This window comes from Oncorhynchus keta, chromosome 1 (genome assembly GCF_023373465.1).
Source record: "Oncorhynchus keta strain PuntledgeMale-10-30-2019 chromosome 1, Oket_V2, whole genome shotgun sequence".
Taxonomy (NCBI): domain Eukaryota; kingdom Metazoa; phylum Chordata; class Actinopteri; order Salmoniformes; family Salmonidae; genus Oncorhynchus; species Oncorhynchus keta.
Window position 1 is genome coordinate 29,725,700 of NC_068421.1, and position 22,624 is coordinate 29,748,323.

At 41.1% G+C, this 22,624-nt stretch overlaps 1 protein-coding gene across 2 annotated transcripts in view; it reads right to left on the reverse strand.

The window, feature by feature from the left end:
* Nucleotides 1-215: 215 nt before the first annotated feature.
* Nucleotides 216-22,624, reverse strand: part of LOC118367402 (calcium-binding protein 8-like) — a 69,773-nt gene continuing 47,364 nt past the window's right edge. For both annotated transcript variants that reach the window (XM_052520975.1, XM_035750974.2), the window contains exons 5-6: nucleotides 9,360-9,516; nucleotides 216-6,925 (exon numbers count right to left, since the gene is read on the reverse strand). In XM_052520975.1, the coding sequence (XP_052376935.1) occupies nucleotides 6,798-6,925; nucleotides 9,360-9,516 (285 nt within the window). In that variant the 3' untranslated portion in view covers nucleotides 216-6,797. The remainder of the gene's footprint in view (nucleotides 6,926-9,359; nucleotides 9,517-22,624) is intronic.

Genomic DNA, 22,624 nt, shown 5'->3' on the forward strand with positions numbered 1-22,624 from the left:
TCTGACCTAGTAACTAGGATCAGTTTAGCCTTTTATATTACCTGGACAGGGATCGGCACTCCTACGCCGAGATGCTTTGTAAATATGGGCGCTGATCTATAATTTAATTTACAACCAGGTTTACAGCATACTGATGTACTGGCTTATACCTACATTTTGTGGTCTCCTAAACAACACTAGTCGTATCTGATGGAAGACAATGAGATACAGCAACATTTACAAAAAAAGAGAGATGTTTTATTGCATAAATGCTTTCCATTTACTTTTGTACCGATTTCAGTATTTACAGATACAATATTCAGGCTATTATTAATAATACAACTTAAATCTGGACTAAAAAGCACTTTCAATTGAGATTTTCCATTGATCTTGCTATTTAGTTCAGCACAAGGCTTAATGTGTGTCCGGGAAACTGCCCTTACATGTTTTAATGGTGTGCATGCACAGTTTACATGTGTATATGTATGTACTGTATTCCAGTGCTTAATTTGTAAATCGGGAGGTGCCGGAACAAAAAGTGAGCGTGAGAGGGGGTGACCTGGGGAGTTCTGAGGTACCGGAACGCATGAGTAAAGAAATCACCTTTATAATAACGCATTGCATGCATATCATCGCATTTGCGTAGTAGCATAGAGCAGTAGAGTAGAGGCACTTACAGAAGTTGCACACATGGGGAGTATTTTTAGGGTCCATGACTGGAGACTTTGGCAGAATATGTTTTAATACCGCCAAATTATCAAAATGGCAGGCTACTGACACTGACAAACTGAGATCAATAAAAACGACATTGTCTTGAATCCATCAATAGCCTAGGCCTAGGTGTGTAGGTACATATTGTAGGCTACAGTATGAGGAAGAAATTATAGTCCTAAAAATGATTTCAAGTTTCACTGACTCACCCAATGATGCGCAGCGCGTGCCAAAAGCCTCTCCCTTTCGCTCTCTTTTGTAGAACATTATTTGGAAATGTATAAAATATGTTTGTAACCTACAGCATAGAGTCTCATCTTTTCTGCTGGAGCCATTTGCTCCTCAACCTGTGTTTTACCTCGATTGTATTTGACATATTACGAAAGGCCTGTTTGGTCTGCGTACTGTTTTTTTCACTGACATATTGGCGCGCGTTCCCGACTGTAGGCTGCTGCAGTTCCTTCAGAACCCTTCGCGCGGCTATGATTCTATAAGGAAATACACGATGATGTGCAACGGAGAGATGAGAGTTCCAGGCTCAGGTCTATCAGAACTGAGAGGGAGAGAGATCATACAAAGTTAATCTCATTCCAGTTAAGTGAGAGATGATGGCGCGCTTCTCACACAGCCACCGCCTGGCGTTGGGGTCAAACAAAGGTTACAATGTTGCTCAAACCATAAACCCAAATCAACACTTAGAATATTAGGCAAAGCGTGAAAATCTACTTTTTCACATTAAGTTTTTTTGTGAGGGTAGGAGAATTAACGAAGAAGCAACTCGAATGAACTTTCATTATAATTTTTACAGTGTACTTCTTGTACATTTTCATGCCACACTAGGTACCAGATCCGGCCAAATAGTTTCCGGGAAAAAACAGTCCAAAATGGAGAGGTGTTCCGGCAGGATCCGGCTCAAATTAAGCACTGTGTATATCTATGTATTTTATGTAGTGTCCATACAGCACATACGTGTGCAATTCAAACACCATGCTACTAAAGTGAGACTGTTAGTTTTCCAGTCTCATTCACCATCAGTTTTAATGATCAAGACATGCACTGATTCTGTGATGGCAGGTACAGCTCCACCCCCTGTAACAGTATAGTATACCCAGGCCAGAGCCTTTTATGTGGGCTATAACATGTATTTATTTATTCATCAACACAAGGTTCAGACTATACCCTGGTATTACAGTGTATTGTGGGGTTAGGACAGGGTAGTATCCCAAATGACACACTATTCCCTCTATAGTGCACTACTTTGACTAGAGCCCCATGGACCCTGGTCAATATTAGTGCACAACATGTGTATTAGGGTGCAATTAATGAAGCAGACAAGGGTGACAGCTCAAAACAGCTAAATAAGGAACAAACTCCAGTTTGACAGAATACATTATATAATGAATGAGGTGAGAATTTGCACCCAGTAAGCTTAAATTGGTGGTTTCAACAATATTAAATCCAGTGTAGCCTAATGTATTTGCAAGATGATATTGCACATAAATCAGTGCTTTTACTTTGACATCATAAAACAAACTTGGAAACTTCACAGAGGAGCCATCCGTCCAAACATGATGATACAATTAATGGGGACGTTCATTTGATCATACTTTAACGCAAACCTCTTCAAGGTGAAAAGGACATTTTCTGCCATACAGAATTCCAATAAAAGACTCCTATCTATGTCCCACAAACAGTGCAGTTAATCGAACCAACAATCATTTTGGTAGAACATTCATCATTTCATAAAACCTTCTATACAGATAGAATAGGGAAGAATCATAATATTATTTTTCAACATTTCATGTTTTGATGATCATACATCTCAATACAAGGCATTGATTATTCACCTGACATTTCCACATACCTTTCGTGTACAGTATAGCTTAATTCAACCATATCCCATTTTCTGGGCCAGTACATACAGTGCATTTGGAAAGTTTTCAGACCCCTTGACCTTTTCCACATTTTGGTACATCACAGCCTTTTCCTCATCAGTCTGCACACAATACCCCATAATGACAAAGCGACAACATGTTGAATTTTTTTTGTACAAAAAAAAACAAATAACAGAAATACCTTACTTTCATAAGTATTCAGACCCTTTGCTATGAGACTCGAAACTGTGCTCAGGTGCATCCGGTTTCCATTGATCATCCTTGAGATGTTTCTACAACTTGATTGAATTCCACCTGTGGTAAATTCAACTGATTGGAGATGATTTGTATTCATCAGAATACTATTATGTTACTGTATATGTACTAATCAGAATACTATTATGTTACTGTATATGTACTAATCAGAATACTATTATGTTACTGTATATGTATGAATTTTCTTTTTAATCCTAGTACTGAATATAATGTGTGTAAATATAATCAAGAATTAGAACAATGACTGTCTGTGCCATGGTAGAAATGAATGAACTTATAGCCAGTCTGGCTAGAAGGCTTATCTACACAAGCATGACCTTGGCTCGGTCATATATTATCTTAAATAGGGAGAGACATGTGTGAACCATACAGCCATTGTACTACAGCGGAGATGACATGGCAAGTACTGAAACTAATGACGTCATTTTCAGTTTATAACCTGTGGTAAAATGTGTAATGGGCAATACTCATGAGAATAAATGCAGCTGGTTGATTTAAAAGGCTTGTCTCTGTCCATTTTATACCAATAAGGGTCTTACAACCTCTTATGAATTGACAGAGTGATTCATTTTAATTGGTTATTAAAAGAGGAATTTAATTCCTGTAACAGTGTCACAACATTTCTGTAGCATTAATGGTCCCAAGAACACAGTGGCCTCCATCATTCTTAAATGGAAGAAGTTTGGAACCACCTAGACTCTTCCTAGAGCTGGCCGCTCGGCCAAAAGGAGCAATCAGGGGAGAAGGGCATTGGTCAGGAAGGTGACCAAGAACCTGATGGTCTCTCTGACAGAGCTCCAGAGTTTCAGCTTAGAGTTTGCCAAAAGGCACCTAAAGGACTCTCAGACAATGAGAAACAACATTTCTCTGGTCTGATGTAATCAGAATTGAACTATTTGGCCTGAATGCCAAGTGTCACGTCAGGGGGTAACCTGGTACCATCCCTACAGTGAAGCATGGTGGTGGCAGCATCATGCTGTGGGGATGTTTTTCAGCGGCAGGGACTGGGAGACAAGTCAGGATCAAGGGAAAGATGAATCGAGCAATGCGCAGAGAGATCCTTGAAGAAAACCTGCTCCAGTGTGCTCAGGACCTCAGACTGGGGTGAAGGTTCACCTTCCAACAGGACAATGACCCTAAGAACACAGCCAAGACAACGAAGGAGTGGCTTGGGGACGAGTCATTGAATGTCCTTGAGTGGCCCAGCAAGAGCCCGGACTTGAACCCGATCGAACATTTCTGGAGAGACCTGAAAATAGATGTGCAGCGACGCTCCCCATCCAACCTGACAGAGAGGGTCTGCAGAGAAGAATGGGAGAAACTCTCCAAATACAGGTGTGCCAAGATTTTAGCGTCAAACCCAAGAAGACTCGAGGCTGTAATCGCTGCTGAAGGTGCTTCAACAAAGTACTAAGTAAAGGGTCTGAATACTTATGTAAATGTTTTTAATACATTTGCAAAAATAAAAAATACATGTTTTTGCTTTGTCATTATGGGGTCGTGTGTATATTGATGAGGAAAAAACGAAACAATTTAATCAATTTTAGAATAAGTCTGTAACGTAACAAAATGTGAAAAAAGTCAAAGGGTCTGAATACTTTCCGAATGCACCTGATGTCTCCTACCTACACACATGACTCATCATACAAATAGATTTTGCAAGACTAGCCACATCCTCTAATTATCTGACTCGATCTGCACCTTTGTTTAAGAAACTCAATATCTTGTTTATTTACAACATTAATGTACGCCAATTATGCACTTTCATCTTCAAATACTCATACCTCCCAGAAAGTTTACCTAAACCCTTCAATGGATTCTTCCAGGTAATTCTGAAATCCATCTATTTAACACAAGCCACTACAATAATAATATTCCACCCTCCCCACATAGTAAATTCTCTATCAGATACAGAGGTACTATACTGTGGAATTCTTATCTTCACATTGCCAAAACCTCATCAACTTCAAGCGAAGACTGGGGGTCAGCCTGATGAACCAAACTATCCAATAATCCCCTCTAAGTAGCCTCACTCTCTTTCTCTCACACACACACACACACACACACACACACACACACACACACACACACACACACACACACACACACACACACACACACACACACACACACACACACACACACACACACACACACACACACACACACACACACAATCAAACATCGATTTTCTTGTATACTGAGTTGATCATGTACAATCATAATTAATATGCTTTGTTTAACTGATTGAACAAACTTATATTTTTGTACTTATATTTGTGGTGTGGTTTTCATATAAGCCCTTTTGGCCTTCCAACCTCAACTGCACACTGTTTTTACCAATGTTTACAGGCTGCATTTGGACCAGAGCTAGGGGAGCACACTGTGTTACAAAAATTATCCCAATTTTTGAGCCAACCTCTAGATGGGGCTCTTACACCAGTCTGTGATTCTACTCTCCGTTCTGCTCATGGGGATAGGTGGAAATGATTGTAAAAAAAAAAAAAAAGGGTGGGTGAAGGAACCCAACAACATGCACAAAGGATGGACTGTTCCTACTGAAAATACACATTTGTAACGGAAAACAACAACAACCATTTAGTGTTCTTCAGTCAGTACATCTCTATTGAGTTCTATGGCTTTGGCCAGAGGGTGAGGGGAACATAGAGAGCTTTCCGTCTGTCTGTCTGTCTGTCTGTCTGTCTGTCTGTCTGTCTGTCTGTCTGTCTGTCTGTCTGTCTGTCTGTCTGTCTGTGTATTGTGATTTGGAAGGCAGCAGCCTCTGGTTTCACAGTGCTCTCTCCTTCCCTCCACCTCTAAATCGGGAGTAGAGTGTACCAACAATCATGCACATACAGAGTAGAACACCGTCACCCTATACACATAGACAACAACAACAACATGGGTTACATACATATTTACATATCGACGTAGACTTGATCACATGCAGTACTGTAGCTATTACAAGCATTCTTCAGCAAAACTGTAGGTGGTTTATATATTACCATGAGAGTCAATACAATACAGGAGTTCAGGCATACCTACCTCAAGAGGAATTAGATCATAGGTACAGTACAGCCCAGACTTTTCACAGCTATGGTCTTTCAAACACTGAGGAACAGTGAGGAATTTGGGCACAGAAATACCCACTGATTTCACTCCGGAACTCTGGATGAAAGCTTCTAGAAGAGCTTAAACAACAGCCTTACAGCAGACGGCACCATCATGCCTGTCGCATCCAGAGCTTTACTGTATGCTCCAGCGGTGAGCTGGCTTCCACCCGCCCTCAGGAAACTAGAATAACAGGCCAATTATTGTGTGTGTGTGGAAGTACATGCGTAGATGTGTGCGTAAGAGTGTATGTGCGTAGCCAGACTGCAGCGGTGTGCCCTGTAACTAATCAGGCTCTCTGCACTGCAGGAGGCACAGCTCCATTCTCTCTCACACAGATCCAATTGAGGGTATGTCTCAATCCACAAGGATGCTGCCTTATACAAATACACTGAGGGCATGTCTCAATCCACCATGATTCGGCCTTCTGAGGCAAGAAATTCAAATTGAATTCCAAGGTACCTTCATATGAAGACTCTGGGTAGGGAAGAGAGGAAGAGTACTGAACTCCTGTACTTGTGTCTTTATTGCATTAGGGAACAGAGACAGCAGAGTAAGCGAAAGTCAGCCCTTGAATGTCCCTGCCAGAGTAATGGGGTTATGAGGGGTCTCGCTGGACTCCTCATGCTGGCTTCTGAGTGTCGGTGGACGTCAGACTGTCATCCACTCAGAAAAATCTGATGGTTTATCATTCAGTGTTTTCTGTTTTTTTTTGTCACCATCAAGTGAGGTATTTTTGAAGTCGTTTTTTTTTCTTTCTAAAGAAACAGGAAATGACCTCACCCACTTTCATCATGCACATGCAGGTTAGTTTTTCCCGCTCACAGTGGGTGTGGCTGGGTGTGGCTACTCCAGGCCGTTCCGCAGCATCTGATTGGCCGCGATGAGCATGACGCTGATGATGAAGGCCATGGCAAAGGCGCAAATCAGACTCTTCCTCACACATGTCTGCCGGTTCTTATTTTTAGAATGGACTAATAGAAGAGAGAAAAGAGGGAAGGGAGAAAGAAAGTTAAAGGTGCATAGAGGTTTATTACCAAAATCCATTTCAAGCTGGCACATCACATTCTTGCCATTTGCCGTTCTCTGTTGTAAGTATAAAAAAAAAAGAGAAAGCCTAATATCAAGTTATTTTCAGCAGTGTTGATGGGGAGAAATTACTATTAAACAAACTGCACCAGGCTCTCTTCTGAATCACCTGATTTAGGTGGGACCTGATTTAGGTTGGAGAAATGAGTTATTTGTGTTGGAAAATGAATGAGGGAGGGATGGAAGAAAGGAAAGGAGGGAGTGAGTGGTAGGGAGAGTGTGACTGGCAGAAAGAATGCAGAGGTGAGATTAATCCTATGCAGCAGCTGAGGCTCTGCTCTCTGTCACATGATGTGTTTGTGTTTGTATCCGCAGCGCAGTGGGACCCGAGATGTAAATAGAACTGACACAAATGTACAGTACATATGGACAGATATGCACGCACACACACTTGAAAGCCATGCCAACTTTAGGCCGTGATATAATTATCCGGTTCAGTATCCCACCGGCATAGAATGGTAAGTCAGCAAGTCTCCCTCCCCTGGCCAATCAGTGACCTGGAAACAGCGGACTGGGTTATGGGGCCGTGGTAACCGTGGTAATTAGGTGGGCTGGGCCAATGACCTGCAGGTACAGAGTCCTGTGTAGCCCGCCTCCGACTTGCTTTACATCTCACTCTCTCACTCTCACAAGATATTTATAACTCTGATGTCATAAAGCACTGAAATCATCACTACTGACACAAAAGTAAACTTGTGTAATCTAAATGAGCTAAAATGTATAGATTTGCACCTAATAAAGCTCCTTACAAACCATATCCAGCCCTACTATCTGTTGCCACTCCTACAGCATGAGAGGCCATTTTGTTTCTGCAGCATCACACAGCCTTTCCAGTTTCACAAGGAGCATTGTGTATCAGACTGCCACAGAAGGAGATTAAGAAACAATGACCTCTGAGTGGCTCTAACCTGAAAGGCTACAGAACCAACATCTTACTGGGGAAGGTGTGAGTAGTTATACTCAAAGGATATCAGGGGAAATGCTTACATGTTTGTTTTGTTACTATTCATCTGAACTCTGGTCTCCTGATCCTGACATTCAACTGTTGTATTATCTTCACTACAGACATAATAAGGTCGTTCCACAGTGCCTTTTGAAAAGGGTCGTTCCAGGGTTGTTCCATGGTGCCTTTTGAAAAGCGTAACTTAGTCCAAAAATACTCAGAATCTCTAACATTCTGTCAAAAAGAGTACATGTTTGACTTCATAAAAACAATGCTTCCCCTCAAGAGATTACATTTAAAACTAGACTTTACAAGCATTTTGCTACACCACAAGCATTTTGCTACACCAGCAATAACATCTGCTAAATATGTGTACGTGACCAATAAAATGTTATTTGATTATAGTAAGTGCCTATTAAATGCCAAATAAAGTCACAAGGTTGACCGTAACAGGTTGACGATTCCATCCTAAATCAGCCATAAATCCCATTGTGAATGGGGGAATGGAAGCATGTGTGCAACAGGGAGTGGTAATTGAATGCAAGCTGAACCAAAACAATTCAATTGCTAAAACATTTCCAGCTTGTCTATCTATGGGTAACAGGATTGACGTGTTCTGCTCTTCCTAGAAGATTTTGGCACTTTAGCAAGCGTTTATTCATATAGAAAATCTGATTTATTGAATTCTCCATGTGGTCTATATTAAATGGCACTTCAATTAATATAGCAGGCTTTTAAAATTCAATATTGGTGCAAAATGTCTTCGTAAAATATCAAAGGGACACAAAAGGCACTCTTTTTGTGGAACAACCCAATAACAAACAAAAAATAAAGATTCATATCAACCTAAACACCCTTCTCTGCTGCTGCGGTGTTCAAAACTTCCTAAAAGACACATTTTTGCAGAGCCAGGCTATGCATATTTAATCACTGCTAGTCATAGCCCAGGGGACCACATGACTTCCTACACCATAAACACCTTCAATCAATAAATCAGCAGGTGGAGTCTATGACAGTAATGGATCCTGATAGCTGGAGTCAGATCCGTCCTGACAGGAGGATAGACGTGCAGCACGCTCTGCTCCGCCAATGACAGCTAGCATCTCTCTCTCTCTCTCTCTCTCTCTCTCTCTCTCTCTCTCTCTCTCTCTCTCTCTCTCTCTCTCTCTCTCTCTCTCTCTCTCTCTCTCTCTCTCTCTCTCTCTCTCTCTCTCTCTCTCTCTCTTCTCTCTCTCTCTCTCTCTCTCTCTCTCTCTCTCTCTCTCTCTCTCTCTCTCTCTCTCTCTCTCTCTCTCTCTCTCTCTCACAGACACACCACCCTCCCTCCCTCTTTCTTTCTTTCTTTCTCCATAGACTACATAATCTACTCTACTCACTTCCTTCAAAGTCTGCCTGACAGTGTCCCGAGTTCTCGTTGAGGCTCTCCTCCTCGTTGATGATGATGTTCTCGATGTCCTTCATGGTCAGATGGTCTCTGAAGGCGTGGAACAGGATGTGTTTCAGCTCCTCAAGGGTGATGCGCTGCATGTCAAACTGTAGGGGGGAGGGAAGGGGAGGAAAGGGGAGGAAAAGAGTAGTGAGGTAGAGAGGGAAAGGAAACAACAAACTTTCCTTTGCTACATAGACACTGGGGGACTGGAATGTAGGTTCCCAAATCAATTGTACATTTGTTATTATTATTTACAATTTTTACAAAAGGTATAAAATAGAATTGATTACTCTACAGAGATACCTTTTGTCTGATGGATGCATATCATGCAACTATTTCTGTAACTATTTTCATACTTCAATACAGTGCCGTTTAAGATGATGGAGGATGATTATTTTTTTAATGAGCATGGCCTTATTTCTATTACAGCATATTGGATGACTGTCATTCATATTCCATTCCCCCAGTTCAATGTAACATCGATAGGTTTAGGCTACTACATGATACTCTAATTTCCCCTATACCCATCATGAGGTTGCTACAACCTAGACTATGAATAAAAGTTTACAACGTAAGTGCACACAGGCCGATAGAAACATTTGAGGCGGTGACATATGGACAGACAGTGACACATTCAATACCGCCTTGCACATTCAGTATATATACATCCTACAGAACCTGTCTTTAAGGAATTTACTCAGGGTCCGGTCTCCTTCCCTCCACTCTGCTTCTTCCTTCCTCGTAACCACTCACTCTCAAAGGTCACTCACTCTCAAAGGTCAATGGGGAGAGAGAAGTCAGACAGTCCACCATGGTGTGCTAATGACAATCCATGTCTGTTGTAGCATCCATAGTAAATCAAATGGCATTTAATTGAGATGGTGGGAGATGAGGGAGAGAGGGAAAGAGGGAGAGAAAGAGAAAGAAAAATATATATAGAGACAGAGACAGAGCAAGAGAGGGGTGGGGATGGGGTTATATGCACTATGACCAGTGAAAAGATATTAGCACTCTCTGACTGAATCCACTGTCTGAGGCAGACTAACTATGTCGATGTAGTCTGACCACTTTGCACATCAATCCACTTAAAGGCAATTTGTGACACATTAACCTGATTCCTCCTGCTGGTCTGAACACCACGGGTCCAATACAGCCAGACTAGACAGAGTGAACCCCCACGTGTACTGCTTCTACCTTATGCAAGGCACAGGAAGAAGCATCAATGAAGCACCAGGATATAATAGGGAATATTCTCCCATTTTCTCACCAAACACAACTATATTTTCCATATTCTTCCGTCAATATGTTTTTCTCTACCTGTCTCCTCTTTTCCCTCCACTGCAATGTTATCTCTAACCTTCAAACTGCAGGTGTTTGAGTGAGAGCAGATATGGAAGCTGTGCATTTGAATCCCTCAGCCCCTGAGTTCTTCTGTTTCTTTATTCTGCCCTATCCCCAATGACGTGACCTACTGAATGTCTGAGATAATGTCATTGTAAGTGAGTCTCCGCAGCTAGTGGTGCTGGCGAGGCTACGCGTTTAATTGTCTTCTTGTCCCTGTGTTCTCATGTAGCAGCAATAGCTGTATCACAGTGACTGTTCTGGTACTCCCTGCATTACCCTGGTGATGGTCTCTCTCTGCTGTATATTTCTGCTGGGACACAGACACTGACAAGAATGCAAAGCAGTTACAGCTTAAATATGAGCACCTGAGGAGAGTTGGCTGCCACAACAAAGTGAATTCTCACCATCACAGGCAGCAGGATAGTACGGCTTGGGACCCTAAGTAGGCCAACAGGGGTTTGGCAGTAGTTTAGTTGAGAAAACAAACAAACATGGTATCTGTCGGCTGCGTAAATGTGTATTGTCAAATCAAATCAAACTGTATTTGTCACAGGCGCTGAATACAATAAGTGTAGACCTTACCGTAAAATGCTTGTTTACTTACAAGCCCTTATCCAACAATGCGGTTCAAGAAGAGTTAAGAAAATATTTACAGAATAAACTAAAGTAAAAAATAAAATGTATAAAGTAACACAATAAAATAACAATAGCGAGGCTATATACAGGATGTACTGGTACCGAGTCAGTGTGTGGGGTACAGGTTAATTGAGGTAATTTGTACATGTAGGTAGGGATGAAGTGACTATGAATAGATAATAAACAGTGAGTAGCAGCAGTGTACAAAACAAATGGGGGGGGTCAATATAACAGTCCGGTGGCCATTTGATGAATTGTTCAGCAGTCTTATGGCTTGGGGGTAGAAGCTGTTAAGGAGCCTTTTGGTCCTAGACTTGGTACTCCGGTACTGCTTGCCGTGGGGTAGAAGAGACAACAGTCTATGACTTGGGTGACTGGAGTCTCTGACAATTTTATGGGCTTTCCTCTGACACTGCCTATTATATAGGTCCTGGATGGCAGGAGGCTTGGCCCCAGTGATGTACTGAGCTGTACACACTACCCTCTGTAACGCCTTACGGTCAGATGCCGAGCAGTTGCCATACCAGGCGGTGATGCAACCGGTCAACAAAGGTTGGTGGAAACTACATATAATCTTAAATAAGTTTGTCTTACATGTTAAAACAAAGTCTAGGCAAGACTCAGCATCATAATGGGTGAAACCTGAAGGCTTTAAGTAAACTATTACCATTTAACAAGCCACTAGAAAGGCTCCCAATCCTCAGGGACCAAACTGTTTCTTATCTAACTTCCAGAACCCAATAAGCAGGGGGACACTGCATCACTGTTCCATTATCACCATGGTTACCCAACCACCTCTGAGCCATTATTACCACGGTTACCCAACCATCACTGTTCCATTATCACCATGGTTACCCAACCATCTCTGAGCCATTATTACCGCGGTTACCCAACCATCACTGTTCCATTATTACCACGGTTACCCAACCATCAGTTTGCCATTATCACCACGGTTACCCAAATATAGGAACCCTGTAAACTGCTAATATTCCAAAGGGTTATGACAACACCTATTACAAAAATAACATTGTTTTACAGCTCAGTAATACATTATGTTAACATGGCCGTCGGAAGTAGTAGTATTATTTTAGTATTTTATTAGGATTCCCAATTAGCCGCTGCCAAAGCAACGCCTTCTCGTCCTGGGCTCCAAACAGAAAATAAAACAACAAATGAAATACACAATATACACTACCATTCAATAGTTTGAGGTCACTAAGTAATGTACATTTTTTCAAAAGAAAAGCACATTTTTTGTCCATTTGTGCAGTCCGGTCAACATCAGAGGAGTCTCATCCATAATATTTTAGAGAGAAATCACATGGCTGGCATGAACTTTCTTGACATATTCAGAGAGAGAGAGAAAGGGAGATCTGCACAGAGGGGAGGCCTGCGATAGCTCAACCTGGTTATTAATACATCTGGACACTGTGTAATGTGATGTAACCGACTGGGTTCAAACTTGGGTCTTATGCACACCCATGAGCTTTTCTTTACAACCCTACAGGAACCTCACTTCACCCCTAGGACCAGCAAGGCTTCCTGACATTCTGGAGTTGTTGCCCTGATAGCCCTATTATGGATCATTCTGGACCGTCAATAGTGTCCAGTGTTGTATCGGCTTGTCATCGTACACTCTGTGCCCCTGGTGGATCATGGACCCAATGTCTGTTTCACACCCTGTATGGAATCTGGCCAATGGCCCAATTAGGCGCTGTCAACACTTTTAGGGACACACACCAGACACACACACACACACACACACACTGTCAACACCCTCTGCTGTAGTCTAATGATTGGTTGAGACATAGCTGTCACAATTCATTTTCTTGTTCACCGTTGTTGTTGTTAGCGCAAGCTAATGTTACATTTTTTTGTCCATTGACAGGTCGGTGAGCTGCGAGCAGGTGTTAAGAAGCACGGTTTGGTGGGTCACGTTTTGGAGGACACACGACTCGACCTTTGCCTCCTGAGCCCGTTGGGGAGTTGCAGCGATAAGTCAAGATCGAAAAAGGGCGTAAAATACAAAAAATAAGAACAATTGCCACAGTAGTTACAGTAGAATTGATTTCCTAGCTAAAAGTACTGTCTCGAGTTCATTCTCAGTTGCCTTGGATAGTGTGTGCAGTGTGGTACCCCATTTCATTCATGACAGAAGAACACTAGTGAACATTTTATTAGTACTTCATTACTTGAGCCATTAATTTACAGTACACATAAAAGCATCTGTAATTTATCACTCTGTTGTCATGTAGTCTCTTCTCTTTCTATGACCACTTCAACCTGCCAACTCTGTTTTTTTCTCATCAATTAGCAGCTTTGTTATTAACAAAACAACACTGAGATCCAGGAATTTCAATTAGCCGGGCCAATAAATCTTTATGACGCATGATTAGAATTTTAAGCATGATTGGATGATTATTAGATTACTCTGAGTCTTGTTTTGGGCTCCCGAGTGGCACAGAGGTCTAAGGCACTGCAGACCCTAGTTCAATCCTGGGCTGTATCACAACCGGGCTCGGGAGAGACGAAGGTTGAAAGTCATGCATCCTCCGATACACAACCCACCCAAGCCGCACTGGTTCTTAACACAGCGCGCATCCAACCCGGAAGCCAGCCGCACCAAAGTGTCGGAGGAAACACTGTGCACCTGGCAACCTTGGTTAGCATGCACTGTGCCCGGCCCGCCACAGGAGTCGCTGGTGCGCAATGAGACAAGGATATCCCTACCGGCCAAGCCCTCCCTAACCCCGACAACGCTAGGCCAATTGTGCGTCGCACCACGAACCCGGGGTCTCTCTTGGCACAGCAGTACAGCGCCCTTAACCACTGCGCCACCCGGGAAGGGCAAGCTGAGTGCTTTTGAGTATGTGATAGTACTGCTTCTCAGCAGGAGGCGGAAGTTCTATCAAACATTGGAACCTCTGATCTGAGCATTGAGAGAAGGAACATACAAAATACAGTACAAAACACAGTACAATACTACACACCATGTTTCCACTTCTTCAGACTGTACTCTTTCTTCACAGAAAACTGTTTTCATGTTAACTTTATAAAATATTTTTTTCTGGGTGTGCGCCAGCTCATGTTTTTTATTGAACTTTATATATAATATTAACTAAGTCACATCTAAAGTCAAAAAGTAAACTTCAATGAGGCAATCAGAAGGTAAATGTTGAAAGACAATGCATCTTTTATGGCACATGTTGAGGAGTTTCTTGTGTCTGTCTCAAAGGATCATTAGTTAAATGATACTCACTCAGAGTATCAGACTCACCGTTTCACACACAGTTACACAGCTACATATCAACCTCTTGCAGAGCTCACACAAAGTGACTATGATTATTCAGCATCTGACTGTGTGAAATTGACTCTTCCATCAGCAGTAGCTAAAGACTTCCCACACATTCTCTACCTCATGCTAATATCTTCTTTCATTAATTAATATTACAGTCCGTTCCCTATGGCTGTCGGTGTTTCGGAAAGTTAACTGTTTAAGTTCATACAGAGGTTATTATCTGTACAATGTGCTCCAAAAAAAGTGCGGGAAAATGACAAGAGGGAATCTAGATTGCCACTTTGCCACAACCAGGGACTGTTGTAATGTCTCAGATGTGTATGTGTGTTGGTGTGTGTCAGATGAACCGTAATGATGACAGTTAGCAGGGTGTGAAGTGATGAAGACAAATTGAGTCATTTTCACAGCAATAAGAAGCCTGTAATCCAGACTCCCGACCTTTAACACTAGCTGGAACCAAGGAATGAGAGGAGCACATTACACCACCGTTACTGAAAGTGGATTAGACTAATTTAAAGGAGGATGATTATGGATATGGAGATAATGAGGGGTTATGTGTGTGTGTGTGTGTGTGTGTGTGTGTGTGTGTGTGTGTGTGTGTGTGTGTGTGTGTGTGTGTGTGTGTGTGTGTGTGTGTGTGTAGTCGATTAGCTGGCTATTTCTGCTGTGACGCTGTGTCTCTTCCTTCATTGGTATGCAGGGACACGTCGTTTGACACGAAGGAATATTACTAATATTTTTCTCTCCTCTTTTTTTTCTCTCTCCTTAGGCAGAGCATGTGGGAGGACGCCCCCACAGTGCAGTAACATCCCCAGCGCGGCACCGGCCGTGTCATTAACTGTTACAGTGTGTCAGGCAGTACTGGAGAGAGAGTTAGAGAGAGGGGGGACTGTGGGGACATCAGGGACTGAATTAACAAATAGGTTTTGTTCCAAATGGCACCATGTTTTCTGGTCAAAAGTAGTACACTATAGGGAATATGGTGTCCTTAGGGACACAACCATAGTCTGAGAGTAGGAGTGTTGATATACTGTAGGATCAGTTTGGAGTTTGGAGTTCAGCACTGTCCACTCTCTCTCTCTTTATACCCAGTATCATTTAAACTCTTTCTCTTTATACCCAGCATCATTTAATCTCTTTCTCTTTATACCCAGCATCATTTAAAATCTTTCTCTTTATACCCAGCATCATTTAAACTCTTTCTCTTTATACCCAGTATCATTTAAACGCTTTCTCTTTATACCCAGCATCATTTATACTCTCTCTCTTTATACCCAGCATCATTTAAACTCTTTCTCTTTATACCCAGCATCATTTAAACTCTTTCTCTTTATACCCAGCATCATTTACACTCTTTCCCTTTATACCCAGCATCATTTAAACTCTTTCTCTTTATACCCAGCATCATTTAAACTCTTTCTCTTTAAACCCAGCATCATTTAAACTCTTTCCCTTTATACCCAGCATCATTTAAACTATTTCCCTTTATACCCAGCACCCTTTATACTCTCTCTCTTTATACCCAGCACCCTTTATACTCTCTCTCTTTATACCCAGAATCCTTTGTACTCACTTTATACCCAGAATCCTTTGTACTCTCTCTCTCTTTATATCCATAATCATTTATACTCTCTCTCTTTATACCCAGCATCATTTAAACTCTCTCTCTTTATACCCAGCACCCTTTATACTCTCTCTCTTTATACCCATAATCCTTTGTACTCACTTTATACCCAGAATCCTTTGTACTCTCTCTCTCTTTATATCCATAATCATTTATACTCACTCTCTTTATACCCAGCATCATTTAAACTCTCTCTCTTTATACCCAGCATCATTTATACTCTTTCTCTTTATACCCAGCACCCTTTATACTCTCTCTCTTTATACCCAGCATCATTTAAACTCTCTCTCTTTATACCCAGCATCATTTATACTCTCTCTCTTTATACCCAGCACCCTTTATACTCTCTCTCTTTATACCCAGCACCCTTTATACTCTCTCTCTTTATACCCAGCACCCTTTATACTCTCTCTCTTTATACCCAGCACCCTTTATACTCTCTCTCTTTATACCCAGAATCCTTTGTACTCACTTTATACCCAGAATCCTTTGTACTCTCTCTCTCTTTATATCCATAATCATTTAAACTCTCTCTCTTTATACCCAGCATCATTTATACTCTCTCTCTTTATACCCAGCACCCTTTATACTCTCTCTCTTTATACCCAGCACCCTTTATACTCTCTCTCTTTATACCCAGCACCCTTTATACTCTCTCTCTTTATACCCAGCACCCTTTATACTCTCTCTCTTTATACCCAGCATCATTTATACTCTCTCTCTTTATACTCTCTTTATACCCAGTACCCTTTATACTCTCTCTCTTTATACCCAGCACCCTTTATACTCTCTCTCTTTATACCCAGCACCCTTTATACTCTCTCTCTTTATACCCAGCACCCTTTATACTCTCTCTCTTTATACCCAGCATCATTTATACTCTCTCTTTATACTCTCTTTATACCCAGTACCCTTTATACTCTCTCTCTTTATACCCAGCACCCTTTATACTCTCTCTCTTTATACCCATCATCATTTATACTCTCTCTCTTTATACCCAGCACCCTTTATACTCTCTCTCTTTATACCCAGCACCCTTTATACTCTCTCTCTTTATACCCAGAATCCTTTGTACTCACTTTATACCCAGAATCCTTTGTACTCCCTCTCTCTTTATATCCATAATCATTTATACTCTCTCTCTCTTTATACCCAGCATCATTTAAACTCTCTCTCTTTATACCCAGCACCCTTTATACTCTCTCTCTTTATACCCATAATCCTTTGTACTCACTTTATACCCAGAATCCTTTGTACTCTCTCTCTCTTTATATCCATAATCATTTATACTCACTCTCTTTATACCCAGCATCATTTAAACTCTCTCTCTTTATACCCAGCATCATTTATACTCTTTCTCTTTATACCCAGCACCCTTTATACTCTCTCTCTTTATACCCAGCATCATTTATACTCTCTCTCTTTATACCCAGCATCATTTATACTCTCTCTCTTTATACCAGCACCCTTTATACTCTCTCTCTTTATACCAGCACCCTTTATACTCTCTTTATACCCAGCACCCTTTATACTCTCTCTCTTTATACCCAGCACCCTTTATACTCTCTTTATACCAGCACCCTTTATACTCTCTCTCTTTATACCCAGAATCCTTTGTACTCTCTCTCTTTATACCCAGCACCCTTTATACTCTCTCTCTTTATACCCAGCACCCTTTATACTCTCTCTCTTTATACCAGCATCATTTATACTCTTTCTCTTTATACCAGCACCCTTTATACTCTCTCTCTCTTTATACCCAGCACCCTTTATACTCTCTTTATACCAGCACCCTTTATACTCTCTCTCTTTATATCCAGAATCCTTTATACTCTCTCTTTATACCAGCAGCATTTCACAGATGTATGGTCAGAGGTGGTCTAAGGTTGAGATATTGATATACTAAGTGCTTCACTCGGACTGTGTTTTACCTAAAGGGAGCCATCTACTGTGCTTAACTAACTAGTGTTTACTGTTGGCTAACAAACTTTTTTTGAACTTCAAAACCCAAGCTGTATATTTTCCCCGACCTGAGGAGACTATCTGTACCTCAGAGACTATCTGTACCTCAGAGACTATCTGTACCACAGAGACTATCTGTACCACAGAGACTATCTGTACCACAGAGACTATCTGTACCTCAGAGACTATCTGTACCTCAGAGACTATCTGTACCTCAGAGACTATCTGTACCTCAGAGACTATCTGTACCTCAGAGACTATCTGTACCTCAGAGACTATCTGTACCTCAGAGACTATCTGTACCTCAGAGACTATCTGTACCACAGAGACTATCTGTACCTCAGAGACTATCTATACCACAGAGACTATCTATACCCCAGAGACTATCTGTACCTCAGAGACTATCTGTACCTCAGAGACTATCTGTACCTCAGAGACTATCTGTACCACAGAGACTATCTGTACCACAGAGACTATCTGCACCTTACAAACTACTTGGACTGAGTCAGCGCACATCCAACCCACACGCACACGCGCACACACACACACACACACACACACACACACACACACACACACACACACACACACACACACACACAGTCAATTGTCAAGTCTACTTCCGCTCCGGTGCTCGACATCACCGGTTTACTAACCACCAGTCTTGGCAATCCATCATTACGCACACCTGGCTACCCTCATTACACACACACCTGCTCCTCATCATGAGGCACACCTGGACTCCATCACTAACCTGATTACTCCCCCTTTATCTAGCACTGTAATTTGATCACTGTTGTCGCAAATAATTTTCTGCATAGCAGGAAATGCAAATTGTAGCGCATTCAAGGTTTTTTACGTTTGTAATTTCCACTTTAAAAATATCATACTTGATTTGTCCTAACAAAAAATGGATCAACCCTTTCAAAAATGTCCATTAATTATAATCCACATAATAATTCACATTTCCTGTTGCTGCAGGATAATTTTCCTGCTGTGAGAAGCATGGTCAAATTAAGATGATGCATCTGTACTATTTATTCAAGTGCTCGACCAAAACACTTAATTGATATTGATTATTGTACTGTAATGTTGAAGGAGCTAGCACGTAAGCATTTCACTGCACCTTTTATACCTGCTGTAAACTGTGTATGTGACAAAAACAATTTGATTTGATTTAGTGAGTCAGTCAGTCTCTACAGAAACTTTCAATAGGAAAGTAAATACTTTACAGTATTTTTTGAACCAGTAGTCTCATTTTACTGATGCACAATATCAGAGCATGTTTTGTCACTTTATCTTTGTCTAAGTTGCCCCGAGAAAATTTTTTTCTGAGTCTGTCTTTCTTCCCAAAGGTTGTAGGCTACCTTTAGTACCCTTCTTCATTAAATTAATGTAATATCAAAACTGATGTTTCGATATGATGTTCAGGTTTTCAAATTATAGTCCAACTGTCACCAGATGAGAAGTCAGAAATATGTATACCATTACTGCCATTCATTTTCCTGTCCATGAGTACATCACTATCAGTGCTGTGAGAGAAGCCTGTTAAATAATGTTACTTATGTCCTATAAAAAATCATGACCCAGAGAAGCAATTAGTTAATAATGAACTCACCCAGTTAAAACGTCCACTGTGTAACTGATGATATAAAAAAAAAAAATGATTTCCGTCGCTTGGTCTGTCTGTCTGTCTGTCTGTCTGTCTGTCTGTCTGTCTGTCTGTCTGTCTGTCTGTCTGTCTGTCTGTCTGTCTGTCTGTCTGTCTGTCTGTGTCTCTCTCTCTCTCTCTCTCTCTAGATTATTGTGGTCCATGTATAATTCATCATATTTGATTTGCTTAAAAAAGAGATGCCCCTGCACAAATGGAGGGAAAATGAAAGATTAACGGAAGTGATTTATTGATGAGAGTAAAATGTATTAGGCTTCAGAGTGCTAGCTAATGCACAACACATCTTAAACTGTTTGAATATGGCTGGGATCAGAATAAGAAAACCTAGCTATAGGCTTAGATTAGATACAGCCCAAGATTCTTATTTCAAGGGAAAACAGTTTGTGTCAAAACATCAGCAAATCTAAAAACAATGTATAGTTTCAGAATGTGTTAAAACCCATAATGGATTGTCAGTCCTTGCATCCATTGTTCAAACCTAGCTCAATTATTTGGAAAGTGGTACATTTCCCCAGTCTCATCCCTCAGCTTTATAGACATTTGGCTGCAACACAATTCACAACAATGGCTGACGGAAAACAGTTGGTCTACATATCTGTGCGATAGTGAAACTCACTACACATGTAAACTGTGCTCATGTGTAGTGAGTTTCACTTACTGCCTAGTACACAAGGGTACAAAACGGTAAACCTCAACGATAAAAACAAAACTGTAAATAAACAACATTAAATAGATTCTACTAATTAGATTTGACACTTTTTATTTAGATGATGTGAAAAGAACTAGTTGATGAGGTTCTGAGCTTGGATTTGATATAATCATAGGATGAATCATCACAGCCAGAGACAATTAAATCAGCAGCTTGAATCTGCTGCTGAGTTCCAGAAAGCTACAAAGAATAATCTCACAACTACCAAAGTCACGTAAAAAAAGGGGCATTTTGGTAAATGTTTGTGCGTTTCAGAGATTCGTATCGTACAAGGGGAAAAGGAAATGCATTTACTTAGTAAGAGTTTTCAACCTTTCTGAATGTAATAATAAGCATTGATACAGACTGGTGTGGAAGAAGAAGAAGTATGTGAGGTTGTGTGAATGATTAGAAAGGTTCAACCTCTCAATAATGGTCTCACCCCATGCTGTGCTCTGTCAAGCCTTCTCTAGGCAGGTCCTAATCAGTCATCTCACCTGGCTGTCAATTATCTCAGCTACAGGAAAGGGTTTTGTTATGTTAGGCACAAGCCAGACAAAAATTACATTAGTCTTTGCTCCACTTGCCTTCGGAAGAAAGTTATTTAAAAAAATATATATATATACTTTACTTCACAGTATCTGGATGTGCAGGACACAGACATCCTGTTTAACATTCAGCAGGTTAGTAAGAGTACTGCTGGCTACCCCTGGGCCCATTTATTAACATCGGACAGATCAGGTAACTTGATCTGTCCCACCGGGCACAGAAAACAATTCAATGTCTATTCCACGTTGGTTTAAAGTAATTGAATTGAAATGACATGGAAACAACGTTGATTCAACCAGTGTGTGCCAGTAGGGTGCCCGTAATTATTCAAAACAGGTAGGAGTTTCCAGAATAACGGAACACTGAAGTCAAGGGCCCACATTTGTAAAGTATCTCAGAGTAGGAGTGCTGTGCCCCCTTGTCCATGTAATCTTATTCATTATGACCTAATAGACAAAACAAATCCTAGATCAGCACTCATACTCTGAGAATAGTTTTTTAGATGGGCCCAGGAGGTGAGATGGTCTGAAACGAGAAGTGTTAAGGTGACATTGTCGGGTAGGCTAATGTAAACTGAACTGTTCCAGGGGTAATACATGTATCTCTTTAAGATTGAAGCATTATTGATACTTTATGAGGCCAAGGTCTGTGTGTTCCTATCTAAGCAGAATCTGGCTTGATCTGTATTCAAGGATTATTACCTTTTCAGAACAGCCAAAACTCTGGTGCAAGAGAACGAGCAACCTTTTACATTTTTAAAAGTAATGAAATGGACTCTCAATCATGCGGACTCTGAATTCATCACAGTAAATATTGCTCTCTCTCTCTCTCTAAGAATTCAATTGACTAACATAAATGCCTGAAGTTACCCATTACAGTTTTCTCAATTGCTAAAACACTAAAACCCATTGACTGAACAAATTTCTCAGTTGCCTGGACTCATTTAGCTAATGATGCAGTCTGTTGTCAATACATTAAACCATTTCACATGGTAAAACACAATTTGCACATCTCACTTAGGCTTTTCAGCAAAACTCTAAACACATTCTCATTCTCAAAACACATTCTGCACTCTAATGCACATGTCCTCCATACTGGTAAACACAAGTGGCAACAATCAAATACAAATAGAGAACATATGTCATTGATTGAACACAACCACTCAAAATTGATTTACAGTTTTTTTTGATTGCTTAATCACGATTTTCAAAACAGGGCCCATGTTTTCCAAACACTACACACAATTAGCACAGCCACACACCCAATGAGCACAGCCACACACCCAATGAGCACAGCCACACACCCAATTAGCACAGCCACACACCCAATGAGCACAGCCACACACCCAATGAGCACAGCCACACACCCAATTAGCACAGCCACACACCCAATTAGCACAGCCACACACCCAATGAGCACAGCCACACACCCAATGAGCA